Here is a 16739-nt window from a genome sequence, read left to right as displayed (position 1 = left end):
GCGAGTGAGAAAAGGGGCGACAGGGCGTTCAGTCAACCACACAGCAGCCTGACTGAAATATAAACTTATTGCAGGGTATCCAAAGTGTATTTGAAAATGTCATGCTTTTGTTGCTGTGGTCATTCAGGACCTCTTAACAATATCTACAATATCTATCTGTAACTGGTCTGACCTGGTCTTGTTTCATGATCATGTTAAGTTGTGGAGAAGGTCAGCTTTGAAGCCAGGATCTGCCTTAATGCAGTGACAGATGTGAGATGCGTTACATTACTGTTAACCCACAGGTTCTTGTTGTAAATACATGTAAAGATTTGTTATCTGTAAAGTGCACAATTTTGCAAGCATAGCAGTTATACAAATCTACTGTATGCTTTATAAAGCAGTCCAGGGTAGCTCTGTATCTCTCATCATTCTTGGAGGGTTAGGATGATCTTGATTTCTAAAATACTTTTGCTCCTACACAAGAAAGTAGGACCAAATGAGGATAATACTGAAAAGCCTGGGCCAGTTAGGACTGATTCCTTGCTCTGAAATACCAGGTAAATAGGGCCCCAGGTGTTGTGTGAAAATAAACTCAAGAGACAGTTTAAATTAGTTCGGACTAGATCCATGCCCTGAATAGTTTGAAGGTAGAAACATGAGACTGAAAAACATCTACCTTCCTTAGCATACAGATGTAGAACTATTCAGGTGACACTTTACTCCAACAAACACGATGGCTTTTAGTGACTAGTGTTGCTTACTTATTACATTTCATAACTGATTACACACACATATAAATTACAAATACACATTAACAAATACAAGAGACAGACATTCATTCACACAGGTACACACATACAAAACCATCATGTCTTGGACTAGATAGGATGCATGCAGATTTGCAACAGGGACACACACAGGAAAATGCATTTGCATGCACGTCCATGGAGATATACACACACACATACACACACACACACACACACACACACACACACACACACACACACACACACACACACACACACACAACACACACACACACACACCCTGGGCTTCATTCATCCCACAAAGCAGTTTTAATGGGTAGTGTTGTTAAAGTTCATGCTTTATAAAGCCTGTCAGCTACTGCATGTGCTATTATAGTGCAGTATAACAGGGGATTTCAGCCCTTAATTAAACACTATGTCAGCACCAGATAACATTACATTTCCATACGTGCAGAAATGTGGATTAATGAGGCCCATTGCACGCTTACACACATGCAACCATCCTGATATGCATGCATGCATGCACACAACAACACTCCTTTACTTTTGCCTGCATCATGGGGTATTTTGTTCACAGTAGATCCTGCATAAAACACATACTTACAAACGTACTGTCCTGTGCCAGTGTTGTCCATCACAATGACAAAGTGCAGCAGGTCAGCTCAGAAGAAGTAATAACCGGTCTCTACACCTTCCCACCTGTCAGTCCTGCTTTCTGCCTGCCCGCAGATGCTGTCAAACCATCAATTTTTTCCTCCCTCTTTTACATTTTTACTATTTCCATCTGTCTCCGTCTATCCCTCTATCTACTGTATCTGATGCTGCACTGCTCTCCTTCAGTTCTCATATTCTTCAAACATCGGGTTGAATATTGTTTGTTTGTGTGTGAGAGTGCTAGTGTGGGTGTGTGCCATTTTCAGACAGATGAGTCTTCCACTGCTGAGAGTTATGAACAATGTTATTGTGTTTAAGGGGACAGGAAGGCACAGCAGGACACATGGGTGCAGTGTACGTGACAGCAGAAATATTCATCAAGGAACTGCCTAATAAAGACTTGAGTTCTAACACAGCTTGAGACTGACTGCAGTTGAGTCTGCAGGGAACAGTTCAGTGAAGCAGGGAAGGCCTTTGCTATTTATTGAGTTGCTAGCATAAACAGGCACTTCTCCAGTGCACACAAGTCTTCCATGGCATCCTTTCTCCGACTACAATTTTAAAATGGTGCACCAGAGTTTTAGAAGCTGTTTTGAAGAGGCAGAGTTTAAACTGTTAAATCAGTGTAAGTCAGTGAGCAGTAGTGATGTATCTGTGGTAATCAGCTAAAGCACCTATGTGCTATTTTTCTGGCTTTTTTGACTCCAAGGGGTTTTAAACAATTTGTAGTAAAAGAAGGAGGAGAAGCAGCTTGTTTCTGCACATTTGTTGTGGAAAATGATCATCCGAATACTTCTGCACCTGTTTGATATTACATATGCGTATCATGATCTGAGTCATTTGATGTTGCCATAAGATATTAGTCCTGCTTATTTTCCTTCCCAGTTACACAATCCTCTCCTCTCCATGCCTCTCAGCGGCGCTGAATAAAACAATGCCTTGCCTCACTGCACTCAGGCTGCGGTTCACACTCTCAGCTGCTTCTTGCCTGGGTCCCTTATCTTGCTAGTGAGTCCTTCGATATATCTGCAGTTACCTTGGAAGCAACTGTGTAGAAACTCTTCTCGTACCCATTATGCCTTTTTCATTGTCCCTGAAGGGACAGCCCAGAATACAGGAAGAGATAAGGCAGTAGTTTCCAATACTTGCCAATAAATGTACCAACTGGTGAATTGCAGGGACCTTTTGAAGCTATTTGCAGTCCAAATCTGAGACACAGAGCAAGTCTGCAAATCTGGTGTTGTCACATTGAAGCATTAGTATCGGCTGTTTTACAGAGATAAAACAGAAACACTACAAAGATTTGCTTAAATTAATGAGTTGCATTGCTGTGCTTCTGCCTTGCCTCATCCCACCTTTTTCCCTCTCTGTTTCTCTGTGCTCTTCTCTCTCTCTCTCTTTCCTTTGTGGCTTGGGAAATGGTGAACTACAGAGCATATCAGCTGTGAATCTTTCTCTATGAACCTCTTTGTCTCTCTCACCTAGGGGCACAAGTTCATATATGACTAACAGGCCCGATTCGATTGGATTTCACTTGGCCTTTTTTGAGAACCCTTTTTAATGCTTCTTGTTGGCTATTTATTGCTCTATCTCTTTAAAGAAACACTGCTTGAGCGCATCGCAGCATCCCCAGAACCCAGAAATTCCTCTCCAACTCACTGTTTTGAAACTGTGCACAAAAAGTGTTGCAAGGGGGAAGGATAAAGAAGAGTGTCAGCCTCGAGGATTGAGCTCACAGAGGAGGCTCATGCAGGGATAATTTAAGACCAATTCAAGAGCCATACGGGCTGAGTTACCTGCAGTCCTGATGAAACAAACTGGAGCCAACGTTGGAACAAATGAGAGAGAGAGAGTGGTAGTAACAGTTGGAATAAACTCCCAATTATTCTGTGCTTGGTAATGTTGTCTCTTTGGTGTTGAAGGAAGGTTGTGAGATTACAAAAAGAGACACGATTACCAGACATACAGCAACACTTAAATGTACAGTCATGCCTGAAAACATGCCAGTGGGGCAGAATTATGAGGTTCTGGAGCCGCTCCTGATGAAAAAAAGAAAATGTCGCCTCACTCATGCTTATCCTCGCAGACGCTGCAGGTGCACACACATATGCAATCAAGCACTGCTTGGATTTCTGCCTCTCGCCTCTCTCGTCACATCTTATTCTAGCACTGGGAAATATTTGTTCCGTTGATGATGACAAAGCACTGTTATTACTTTGTGAAATCTCTCACCCTGCTCTCTTCACAGACAGGTGCCACGGCATTTTGGATTTGCACTTTGAAATGTCAACATCTGGTGAAGCATATCGAAACAAGGCGGAGGTTTTGCCTATCATGTCTGTTTAGCTCTCATTGGCCTATAAGAGATAGGAAGGAGTCGTGAGAGATTCATCGTGAACATTGTCGCTCATCCTTTAAATGTTATATCTATGTACACAAAGATGTAAGATCCTAGAATAAACCACACATAGTATTAAGCACTGATGAGACCTTGCTGTATTAATTCATTCTAAGAAGTCTTTAACTGATCCTGTCCCCTCTCCCCTCCTATAGTGAGGCATGAATAACAGAGGTACATTTTTGTAGCAGATCAGGATGGCAGAGATTGAGCAGGCTTCGCTGAAGTCAGAGCAACTTTCAGACAAGTCCTCATCACCAGCCCTGCCAGACGACCTCAGCCTGGACGAACATACTGCTTACCAGCTGCTGACTCGTGAATGCAAGGTGGGTATGAACAGAGAAGGAAGGGTAGAAATACAGCTCTTTAAAAGTCTTTAAATATATAGGGGCGCTGGTTTGGCTCGGTTGGTAGAGCAGGCGCCCCATGTATAGAGGCTGCAGTCCTCGTCGCACTGATCGCAGGTTCGACTCCCGGTCTGCCGATCCATTTGGTGCATGTCATCCCCCACTCTCTGCTTCCCACATTTCCTGTCTCTCTTCAGCTGTCCTGTACCAATGCAGTATCCCAAACAGGACTGGTTTCTATGATGCTAAAATGAAAGTGGAAATTCGTATTTTGTAAGACTAGTTGGGCTGAATACCTCTCGTCATCCTTACACAGAATTTAAAGCCTGAGTAGACCTAGCTTCATCCAAGTATAACAATCTTTCTTTGAACAGGGAGGATATAAATGAACTGACCACTACAATAGCGAGTGCAACACTAATTCACAGTGGTAAAACTTCTAGTATGCCCACTAATTTGTACTTGACATGGACAGTAAGTGGTAATTTGTCCAACTCTCCGGAGAGAATAAGCACAAACAATGGCCGAGGCTCACTGATGATTTTTTATATTCATTCCAGGAAGCTCAAAACAAATGACCATCATAAAAAGAGCCTTTGCAGTAGGCTCTTGTGAATTACAGATATGAACCCCAGGCTCTTAAGGCCCCTTTCTCTCTGTGTATCAGTAGTAACTATCTTGTCTTTGAAGAATCCAGCGTCTCTATCCACCACTGACCTTCTCATGAATAAAACTAGTCCCTTGCTGCTGTCCTGGGTGGCTCTCATTCTTCCCTCTCTTGCACCCACTCTCCCCTGTTAGGCTTTATCTTTCATGATTCTCCTTTCTCAGTGCTACTCCTCTGGTAATTGCACACCTTCTCTGCACCTCCCTCTAGCCCCTCTATCTCCATCCCTTATCATCTGTCCTTCCTAGATATCCTCCTCTGTAATGGGGTAATGCTCCTTGCTTCTGGATAGCCAGAGATAAGCCTGCAACCACCAAGCATGGCTGTGAACCACAGCTCATTAGAGGAGGGGAAATATAGAGGGGGGAAAGAGAAAGAGGGAGAGACAGAAGGTGAGAATGGATCGAAGGTTAGGGATATTATTTGTCAAGCATTGTTTGGAAAAGAAATGTGTGTTTGTGTGTGAGGGTGGCATTAAGTATGTGTGCCAAGGCTGTGCGCAGTTTGCATGTGGGTGGCTGCATGTTTGAAAGGGGGCTGTTCAGGGGCTAGTACTGAATGACTCAGAGGTACAATACACTAATGGAATCACAAAGGCTTACCCACACACCCACACATACACACACGTGTGCACGAACACGCATAAATGATTCTGCAGTCCCTACACGAAGGTAATTAGAATATACAAGGTAAGAGCTTGCGAAGTTGAACTCCTGCTTCCAGCTGCTGCAGTCATCACGTACTCTCACAAATGTATAATCAAATGGTTATTGTTACGATATTTAACATTAACATGACAATAACAGGCTCTCTCAGCTCATAATCAGTTCTCGACCCTTCACTAGCACTTCAATGAAAAGCCTGAGGGCCGATGTGAATCAGAGGCCATGTTTGATATATGCAATGTCCCAGAGGGGCTGCTTTTTTCTGTGGTGACTTCCTTATGGGGCTCCGTCCAGGAATTGTCACAAAATATAATGCTAATCCTAAACTTAATTTGTCCCTTTGCAGAAGAAATAAGAGGTTTAGGCTGTAAAGCTATGTAAATGATTATAAGCCTTTTCAGCACATAAGCCCCCGCTATTTCCAGCACATAATTGATCTCTTTTTTATATCCAACCTATCCCTTCATGTCTCATTCATCTGCTTTTTTAAATTGAGTTTGGGAAGAATCAACACTTTATTAATCAATCCAGGATATTTATTAGAAAAAACTGTCTCTTCCAGGGGCGGTGCAGCAGTGATTCCCGCAGCTCTGAGGAGGCTGGAGGTGGAGGAAGTCATGCAGGAGGCTACCAGACGCAGACCGTGGTGCAGAGTCAGGTGCAGGGGCTGGGCCATCCCTGCTTGGCCCTCAGTGCCGGCATTGAGATGGAGACTTCACTACAGGAGATGGAGATGCAAATACATCAACCACATATGTGCTCCCCGCAGTGCAGCCCAGGTGAGTATCTGAACCAGCAGACAAGTTAAATTAGGATTTCATGTCTTACTGATACACGATATATAAGTATAATGGTGTTAATATTGACACAGTATGGACAAGACAAAACTGGTTTACCAAAAACTTGTTTTTACAAAAAGAGGTTTTGCATACGTGAATAAAGATCTCAGACATGTAACTCTCAGCAATGAGAAAGAACCTTTGAGATGAATCATCAAAAATGATTTGCATCATAAACGTGTAGATGTGAAGCTGCTGCAAAGTATTAAGATTTGTTTAGTTTAATTCAGTTGATTAAACTTTGTCTCAACTTTGACACTAAGTGGCATCACAAAGCATTTACCCAGGCCCACATTAAACATATATCTGTCAGACTCACTCAAACAGCTGGTGCTTTAACCCATCATAACTGCACAGCACCATCAGAAGGAAGCATTTGGAGTTTTGTGCTTGACTCATTAAATTGCTAATGTTTCCTAAAAATTTAGAAAAACATGTATATACATTTACCTCTCATGGAAACAATACATGAATTGACACTAAGATAGAAATGGAAAGAGTGTATTCCCTCCTCAAGGTGGCGTTTCCAACAGCAGCAACAAGGGAAGAAACAAAGAAGGAGACAGAGGTGCCAGTGGCATTTCTCCTCTCTTCCATCTGCCTGCAGAGTTCTTCCACCCTGCAGCAGCAGCCATCCCAGCACCTCCCCGCAGTAGGAGCCTACGGTTGACAAGGGGCCTGAGGTTGACCTCCCCAGCTTCCTGGGCTTCGCTCCGCTCCCCAGGAGTCCACAGCAAGATGCTCTGTACTCAGGTAAGGAGAGGGGAGGAGAGGGGCAAAACACAGTCAAGAAGTTTAGACCACAAGTCAAATAGACGGAGCTGGTTGTGAGGTTTTATTCAGGCACAGCTTGAGCAAGTCATTAGATTGATGTTCATGGTGGAGCAAAGAAAGATCATTTCAGTGCTTATCTGGATGAGAAATAGCCTCAATTTTAGTCACAGCAGAACAACAGATGATTTATAAGTGACATTATTAAAACTGGTTTGAGATCCGCATTTGAGAAGCAGTGAATGCATATGTGTGTAGTCTGAGTGATGAAACGTACATATTACGTAAAGTTACATGTTACATTCTTAATCCAAAAAAAAGATTTGGGTTCATTTTCTCTCTCCACTTCCTTCTCTCCCTTCCTTCTGTCGCCAGTACCCCTCCCACAGTGACTCATCCCTTGCTACAGGCAGCTCTGAGGGCAGCCTTCAGACCACCCTCGAAGAAGGACTGAGCTTCAGCATCTCGCCACCACAGAACTTGGAGTTGCCTTTGCCGACGGCTCCGCTACCACTTGTGTGCCCCCTCCCGCTGCCTGAAGACAGCACCGACATTTCCTCCCCGGTCCAGACCCTGAGACCAAGGCCGAGCCCCTCATCAGCCCTCACCCTTCAGGCCACCAGGGGCCACCAGCGGAGCCAGAGCAGTGGGCGAGGTAGCACCAGCCCGGGCTACACCCGGGATGACTCCATTGACCCCTCAGACGAGGACCTGGGCATAGGAATTGGCTCGTCAATTGGCGGTTGTGGTTCCAGCCAAGCCGGGAACAGTGAACACTTGTCAGAGACACTGAGCAGCTTGTCACTGACATCACTGCTATCTCCCAGCTCCCTGGTGTACCCGGGAGGAGCAGTTAAGAAGTGTAACAGCACAGGCAGCCTGGACCAAGGGGGCATGCTGCTGTCGTCCCGATGCAGGGAGGGCCGCAGGGAGATTCTGGGCCTGGAGCTTATGGACCCTCAAGGCTTCTTGGCCAACCCCTGGACAGGGGTATTAGTTGATACAAGAAGAGGAGAAGGAAGAGGGGAACTGGGAGATGGTGAGCCAGGGCTGAAAGGAAAGAGCTCAAGCCAAACAACAGTAGGGCCTTGTCGAAAAAACAGATGAAACCTGCTATTTGCTATTTCTGTCTCTCCATACCTTGGATCTAAACCCATTGCTGTCCCTCTCACTCTCTCTGCTCCCGTCGTGAGAGAGAGGCTTGATGACACATGATGTCTCTAATCCAGAACCAAACCCTCATCTTGCCCCCTCAACCCCTTTCTATACATTTGTGACAAGCCCATGTCCTATTTTGCGCTACCTAGGGGAGTGGTTTCGGTTTTAGCCTGCTGGTGAGGAAGTGGCCTGCAGAGTTAAGGCCCAAGGGCTGAAAAAAGGTCCTTATACCCTCTTAGGGGCGGTACCTGAGGAGAAGGCAATGGAAGGTTCTGCTCATATTAGAAGAGAATGAGCGCCATTCATATCAGGGAGTCAATTGGAACAGAAACAAAAGAGCTTAACCTCAAAGAAGCAAGAAAGAGGTTGCTCAGCGGTAGTTTCCTTTGCTCTGTGTTGGCTCGGGTTGAAGTGCAAAAATAGAAGTACCAAACTGAAATAGCTATTCATACCAACAGAGACTGTTTTGATGCGTTTTTCACTCAGAGGCAGTGCAGAAAGCAAATGGGAGGAGGTTCAGAGATGGCAGAACATATCAAGGCGGAAGGAAGGCTGGGGAAGGAAAAGGCAGGTGATTTGTTTGGCTGGGCGGGCAGAAAGCGGATCTAATGTCCATCTGTTCTGGCAGACGGAAACAACAGGTCCCACTCACTCTGCCACAGGACCTTCTGCTGAGTTCAGAGGGAAATGTGAGGTGGAGGAGAGTTCAAGAGTGTGTGCTCGTTGTGTGTTTTTTGTGTGTGAGAGCACTGCCTCAGGTATCCAAGGCATGAATTAAGTCATTCTCACCACTTCATCATACCTCTGTACTTTGTGGAACAGGAGAAATGTATTGACTGATCAAAACAGCGCGCCCCTGTCAACTTGTTCTTGAGTGGCAGAGGAAAATGAAAAGAAAATGACAGATTGCAGAGGTACAACCGTGCATGGAGTGATTCGTGAAATTGGTTATTTTTATTTCTCCAGCATCTCTCACTCTCTCAAAAATGGAGAAATGAGTATGAAAGAGAACCTGGTTGGATGGAACTCAACAAACCCCATCACAAGAAACAATAATGCGTGTCTGGGGCAGCCTTGTGTGCACCAAAAAATGTTTCACAGCTACTTAATAAAGTGGAACTCTAAGCACACTCTTTTTGACACCCCTTCCTCTCACAAAGCTTTAGGATTTGAGATGAACGGACAAACCCACAAACGTTGCGATGGACCTTGACTGCATGATGGATTGCATTTAACCAAGATTTTTATCTATATACAGAAGTGTCTCAAGATGTCAATGTTGGGTGATAACCATGTGATTTCTATTCCACTATTTTTGTAGAAAAGAGAATAGGCACGTGCAAGTGTTGCCGTTACTTTGTCCCTGTTTCATTTAACCCTCACAGACTCTTTGACTTGTTGTCTAGGACTTTTTGTCTGCCAGTGGCTTCCAGTTTTATAACATTTTTTAAGGTGTGGACATTGTATAAAACAAAGAAGCAAAAAATTTCAAATGAACTTTGTGCGCTGAAGTGTTTGTTCCCTCCAGCACATTTCTCTTTGGGGACACTGGTTCCTTTTTTATTTTATTTTATTTTATTTTTTTCCAAATGTTGGAGTCCCAGAGGACGACCAGAGATGGGAACAGCCATATTCACTCAGCACACGAGGATCGTTCTAGCTCACAGACATTTCTGGCTGCAAACAGGAACATGTGTTTGCTTTTAGCCTCCTATGCTAAAACCACAAATAGTGTAAACCATCTCTATGAAAGCTTTAATTTGAGAGTTCTACCACAACATATCGATTACGGACACATTAGTGTTCCTCAAGCATGATTCTGGGATTGCAATACAGTATGCTTATTCTTGAAATGCACTCATCTTCTCTTCCCCGTCTCCTCACACATTCAGTTTGTTGTAGCAACCCTCTCACACCATGGTTTGATATCAAAAGTTGACACAATGATAAAACTTTTGCATTTTTCATGCAAACTCATTTTGGCTTGTGCCACTTGATTGATTCCTCCCTCCACAAAGGAGATGTTCATCCTTAAGCCTGATTTCTAGAGGTAGACTGTTGTATCCCCAGTGTTTTGATCATTACCTTGCTTTTTTTAATTTCTCAAAAAGAATGAGGTGATGAGCGAACATCCGAGGGTTTGACCTTTTTTATCATGCAAAATCACTTTGATGACTATGTCCAATCACATGGTGTTGGGTATTAATGAGTGATAGCAAAGACAGTTGTGTGAGTGTGTGAGAAAGCGTGTGTGCGTGTGTGTGTGTGTGTGTGTGTGTGCGTTTATGACTTCAGGTGAAGTGATTGCCTTTTCCTGAAGTGTCCTGTTCGTCAGCGAGGATACCTGAGATTAAAGGTTGAAGAGAGAAAACAAGAAGCAACCAAGGGCTGTTTTAGCTTCAAAGATATGTCCTCCTATCTTTCTGAGACAAATCCTTGTAACAATGAATATGGCATCAAAGGTTACAGCCTGACTTCGCAGCAATAAATGTTCTATGTGTATGCCCTGAGTAAATGATGTCAATGTGATTTTTATCTCCTCAAATACAACAGTATCCATTACTGTCAGTTTTTGCATCTACTTGTCTGAACCAACAGCCAATCAGATCACACCTCTGCCCTCTCAGAGACCAATCAGTAGAGAGATGGGCTGCAATTGGACGACATGTACAAATGAGGTTATTGAACTCAGGTCGGGGGGTAAAAACCACTAGTAAAATTTTAAAGATAGCTGTAAAGTTGTGCACAGACTGAACTCGGAGCAAATTTTCAGCTTGCTTTATTCGCACAAATTTGACTGCTGGTTAAACAGCCAATGCACCTGCAGTCCAGATGTTAGCTGTAACTACCTAACAATTCACCACCTGTGTGTGTAAGCGGAGTGTGCCTTTGTACAGTTTGTGTTTGCTAAAACTCTGGCTCAGACCGGTTTTGAAACCGGATCTCAAGTGGTCTCTGTTATTTTTCCTCGTGTCTCCCTATTGTTCATAAAGTGAGGTACAGTAGCTTGAGATAAGCACACATTTTCTCGCTAAAGTTTGTACATTTTCCACTTGTGCAAACAATTTTGCTTAAATTCATGCTGCCTTGAACAAACCTGTGTCCTCTTCGGTATGTTGAATTTGTATGCAATCACGCCGCCTCTAGAATTTGCTTTGCGTTCAGTCTAAACACAACTTAAGAGTGTACAAGTCACATTTGTACATATCTTTGTATTTTGATCTGCATGTGTGCATTGCTGCCAGTGACCATGGTTATATCATTAGTATGCATTTCATAAAATTGTACAAAGTTAAAGGGAATGCCCCACTGTTTTTTGACTGCTGCTATGAAACCACTAAAAAATAAGTCAGAGCCAGAAAATGAAATAATTTCATAACATTGTTCACATGATAAATTAAAGAAAAAGTACATTTTTGCGTAGTAAAAGCTGCTGTTCGGTCTCCATCTTTACACTCGTTAATTATTAAGTGAAAAAGGACGGGGAAAGAAGTTGAGTCAGGACAAAGCAGGAGAGAAAGCCAGTGACAGGACCGGGACACAAAAGCAGGAAGTGTTGTCGTTGACATCTGGACAGAGTAAAGCGTACAAACAGTGTGAGACGCAGAGGTAGTGCAGATGCTGCAGGACCAGGAGACTTCTCTAGACAGCTTGTCATCGACAGCCTTGCCCAGCGGAGCCGCCAGTGCGAGAGAGCACATTAGGCATGCACGCTGAACTCCGAGGTGTTGTTTACCTCACACCCCCAACCAGCCAGCCCTCCACCTCGTCTAACCTCTCAAAACCAGCTCTCCCTGCAGGCCCCCTGTCCTTCAAATGTCACTGCAGCTGGGTGGGGGTGTGTGTGTGGTGAGTAAGTTTGCATATCTCGCTGAGAGTGTGAGTGCTTTTGGAAAAACTGAATATGTCATTGCTTCAGTTATCTGCAAGGTCTTTGAATGAAGTGTCCTGTCCTCTAAAATTTGGGGCGTTGACTGCTTTCCTTCAATCACCTGAAGAGAACAACAGACCTCTTGCAACATAAATCTCAAAGGTCAGCATCCAATAAGCCTCCTGGGATTTGTCTGCTGATTTGATTGATTTCTTCCCATGGCAACACACAAATAACCCTGAGGGATCAAAGTCCCTTGGGTACAAGAATATTTTTCATCTCACCTGGAAACACTGGTTTTGTCTCAGCTGTAACCTTTATAGTGCTTCTGTACAACATGACAAAGGATTCAGTTTTATCGCTGCAAACACATATTTCAGCCTAACTTTATACAGAACTGAAATTGGAAACAAACAATCCCAATGCATCAATCAAGAATCATGAATTAACTTAAAGTGGATCAACACAGCCTTCTTTTCCTTTTGGGTGAAGAGTTGGAAAATCAAGAGAAATACTTGAAAATGAATCCCTACCCCTAAAATGTTGTCAAACATGAGTGTGATAAACAAGGTCCAAACAGATGTGTCTCATTAATGCGTTTGTCCCTGGGCACGAGAGGGAGGAACTGGAAACATCCACCACGTTTTTCACACGTTTTTTCATTTCCTAGGGGAGGTGGGAAGCTTTTTATTCAAACGGTAAGTAAATAAGGAGGTTTTTTAGTGCCTTGTTGCACCTAATGAGTTGCTTAAGCAGGCACAGTGCCTTTGATGTGCGGAGAGGTGACCTGAGTGCTACCTGAAGCAGGTTACCAGGGCCATGAAACGGTTATATCAAGCTTGTATCATTTAAATAAAACACGTTTAGAGAGGACAAACTGGAGGGCCGGTGAGCGTAATGGGCAATTCTACGGAGAAACACTGCTGGGAGATTTTGCTTGACTTTGAAGGGTTGAAAAATGAAGATAAATGAGTGGTGTTCTGTTTGCTAATGCAGTTTTATGGGACTATAATTGAAAGAATGAACGTGTTAACATTTTGCCTGGGAGCAACAGTTTCCCCTCACTCTGCCTCGTTTATTTAATCACATCACTCTGCAAATCCTTCCTGACCAACACGCATACATCAAGGTATGGAAACCAGCTCCTGTCAGCCGTCAAGGGTAACTGCCCAGGGAGTTGTCCGGGCCTATTGATTGTATCACGGGCTCCAGGGAGGGAGTCGGATAAAGGCAGGTTGTGAAGGTGGCACAACAAAAGGATGAATGAGGTCCCCGTGAAATGAGCTGACTGTATAAGATCAGATGAAATGACTGTCAATCTCCAGACGATATTAAAACTCTCTGAAATCTCGACTACTACAAAGGAATTTTTTCTCATTTAAGTGTCTCTTTGTTGAGTGTCCCCGTCTCTCTCTTCTTTATCCCATTACCATGCCATCATGGTGCAGCCTTTCTTTCTCTCTATCCCGTCTGAAACTCCACTTTATCTCATTTCAGAGGATGAATTAGGAAAGTAGAGTATGCACACTTCTCTCTCTGCACTAGTTCAAAGGGGGAGCTGTGTGGCCTTCATGAACTTTCACATCATTTGCATATCAGTGTTGTAAATGCACATATGTAGACATATACCCACCAAGGCATACATATCCCATCCATCTCCCTCTAGCACCCAACGTGAGTCTGCAAGGGAGGGTGCGTGTCAGAGGATAAGTGCTAATAGCTGAAGCTTATCCCGTCACAAACTACATTTCCCTTCTCTCCCTCTTCTTTGAGTTTCTTCTGCTTTACCTCTGCAACATTAAGCCATTAGCGGAGAAAGAGAAGCTGTGACAGCTGAAACCGTGAGATTGGGAGCTGTGCTGACACTGCTAGTTTCAGGCCCGCTGCTTTTTCATCACTGTGGATGATTGACTGGTTTTTCCAAACACCTGGCCCGCTGTTCTGTAAGATAATAGTGAGAAATAATACAGTAACAATGTTGAGCGAGCGCTTAATGCTGTGAAAGATTTATTTGAGCTCCGGCGGTTCAGACTTATGCAGGGCTGTGTGTTTTCAACTCGGATTTGAAATCCCAGTTCAAGCTGACACATCTCTGCCTTGTTTGAATTTTAAACTCTGCATTTTCCCCAAACATGAAAACAAATTTTGAAGGCTGGCAAAACTGCTTCAGTAATTCAAAGGAATCCTCTTATTACATTTACAGCAGAGCAGTCAATGATTGAGAGCATCTGGAACAAGCTGGTGACCTCTACTTCACCTGCAAAACGATAAAAAACCAAGAGCTCAAAGCAGCCAAGATCCTTTTTTTTTAAATATCAGAGCATCAAGTGACGATCTGTAAACAGTGTGATAATGTGAAAGGGGGCTTGTAGTGAAGAACCAACTGAGAAATGTTGCCCAAATCTGCAGCTCCCCTCGGCTTTGTGGGGTTAGTGTGAGTTAGTCAGCAGATTGTTTAGCAAGTTTACTGCTTTGGTTCACTCTCACCGCTCTCATACCATCACCATATAAGCTTATAACATGTCAGTGTTGTGTTTAACACTTGTTTCTGCTGTCTTTAAGTGGCCGAAAAGTCTGTTACTGTAGTTTAAATCATAGACTGGGAATGGATTTAGCAACCTCGATGTTTTGAAACATCCATATGTATGGAAAAGAGTATGGAGCAGAAGGAGTGATCAAAATATCAAATATATATATCTGTGTGTGTGTGTGGAACCTGGCTTGCTATAGCTGCTTGCTTGAGGGAGCGGGAGGTCAACAAAACAAACTAAAACATTAATAAATTCATCCACATACAGCTGCCATGTGAAGCCGAGCTCTACAGAACTCATTTTTGTTTTGTACCTGGCTGTAAACTACGAATGCACGATATTGGATTTTTTGCAGATATCCGATATGCCGATATATTATTTTTAACTTGTTTTGTCGATAGCTGATTTTGTCGAGCATTTAGGCATAATTATAGCGTTGTTTTATCGACGGAAAATATCGGCAGAAAAATTACATATCTGCAGATACCGATAACGTTCCGATAATATGGTGCATCCCTACTATAAACTTTTTTTCTTTCTTTTTGGGGCTCTGGGTGGATTGTCTCTTTTTTAGAGCCTGAATTGACCACTGGAGGAACTGCAGGTTTGATGCTTGAGAGATAAGATTCCTCCCAGGTCAGCTGACTGAGGCATTATTCTTTTCTTTCATGAGTTTGTTAATTAAACGTTACATTCTTTAGGTGCAATGCTTTGACGTGGTTCATTATCTCTTCCCATGCTTGACTTACACCTTCTCCGTAAGCGAGAGGAAGTCAGAAAGTAACCTGCCACCAGGGCCTAACAATCTGAATCATCTGAATAAAGCCTCTTAATGATTGTGCAGAACACAGCTCAGATTGAATTACCCCGCCGCAGCACAGCTCGCAGAAACACAGCACCTCTAAATATTCACTATTGTTTACAAAGCAGAAATTTAAGTAGCAGAAGAAAGAAACAAACCTGCCCTCCAAGGAAAAGTTACATGGGGTTACCAGACACTCTCTTTTGCAACTTTGCTGAATTTGTAATAAAGTTTTTTCTGCTGTGAAATTATGGAATTAGGTTTATCTTCGGTCTTCCAAATAAAGAGCATCCAGAGCTACAACGGCAGCAGTTTTTTATTCATGCAATTTATTTATGTGATATTTAGTTGGACCTTTAATTATAGTAACCTTGTAAAATCACAATGCACTTCAAAGCAATTGTTCATGAAAGTTAATGTGCAGCACAAACAGGGAGGTCTTGTTTTCAGCTTTGCAGGCTCTTGCTTCCCTCAGCATGTTGGTGCTGAAAATATTTAAAACCGAAGAGTATATTTATCTGAGAGGGTTGAATCAATATGACCCTGTCTGGTAAAATTAGTGAAACTGAGTCAAGATATATTAAACATATCAGAGGTGCTGAGTGGATTTTAATGGTAACTTTTGGTGCATGTTGGATCTTGAAAAGCTCTGCATCCTCATACGGGTCTTGGTGTTAAGAGCTTTTGGCTATAGCCTCTGATGCATGCTGCGCTGTGAGCCTGGTGAGAGTGAGGATAAGAGGCACAACATCAGCTCAAACTCAGAAACATGCTGAAATTCACATTATGCATGGCACAAGGTTGTAGGGAAGGGCAAACTACGAGGACACTCATGAATTTCAAAGAGTTTAAAGATGCCTGAATGTATCGTATCTTTAATAGAATGAATTCTTCTTCATGTGTCAGAAATTTAATCAGAATCAGAGCTGCAGTTCAAAAACATGAAATTAACTTGCCCTCAAATCCTTGTTAGACCACAGAGAGGGTTCATGACGATAATTATGAAGCTTTGGCATTAACTGAATATCACCAGTATTCACACTGACCTTCTAGCCACATGGCCAATTAAAGAAGGGTCAATTATGTATTAGAATATACTAATACTGTTATACTTTCATGTGTTATATCTGTATCATTGCTGGAGTTAATCTACTCTATGCTATTCTGCTTTTTTCCATCGTTCCCTCAAACTGTTGAACATATACAGGCTAAACTCTTAACTTGATGACAGCTTTGCAGATTTGCATGTTGGGTCATGTAAGTCTATCAAAGTACTTTACTTAG

The 16739-nt window shown here is 43.0% G+C and overlaps 1 protein-coding gene across 1 annotated transcript in view; it reads left to right on the top strand.

Moving 5' to 3' along the window:
* LOC138602487 (voltage-dependent T-type calcium channel subunit alpha-1I-like) overlaps positions 1-13468 on the top strand; it is a 114151-nt gene extending 100683 nt beyond the window's left edge. Inside the window, exons 34-37 of the mRNA XM_069673949.1 lie at positions 3993-4130; positions 6046-6262; positions 6930-7075; positions 7469-13468. Coding sequence (XP_069530050.1) covers positions 3993-4130; positions 6046-6262; positions 6930-7075; positions 7469-8200 — 1233 coding nt within the window. The 3' untranslated portion in view covers positions 8201-13468. The remainder of the gene's footprint in view (positions 1-3992; positions 4131-6045; positions 6263-6929; positions 7076-7468) is intronic.
* The last annotated feature ends 3271 nt before the right edge of the window (positions 13469-16739 follow it).

The sequence above is a fragment of the Semicossyphus pulcher genome, unplaced genomic scaffold (genome assembly GCF_022749685.1).
Source record: "Semicossyphus pulcher isolate SPU_LCO1_2020_fin unplaced genomic scaffold, fSemPul1.0.p SCAF_23, whole genome shotgun sequence".
NCBI lineage: Eukaryota > Metazoa > Chordata > Actinopteri > Labriformes > Labridae > Semicossyphus > Semicossyphus pulcher.
The sequence above is the reverse complement of the archived record's forward strand: the minus strand, read 5'-3'. Positions and strand labels throughout refer to the sequence as shown.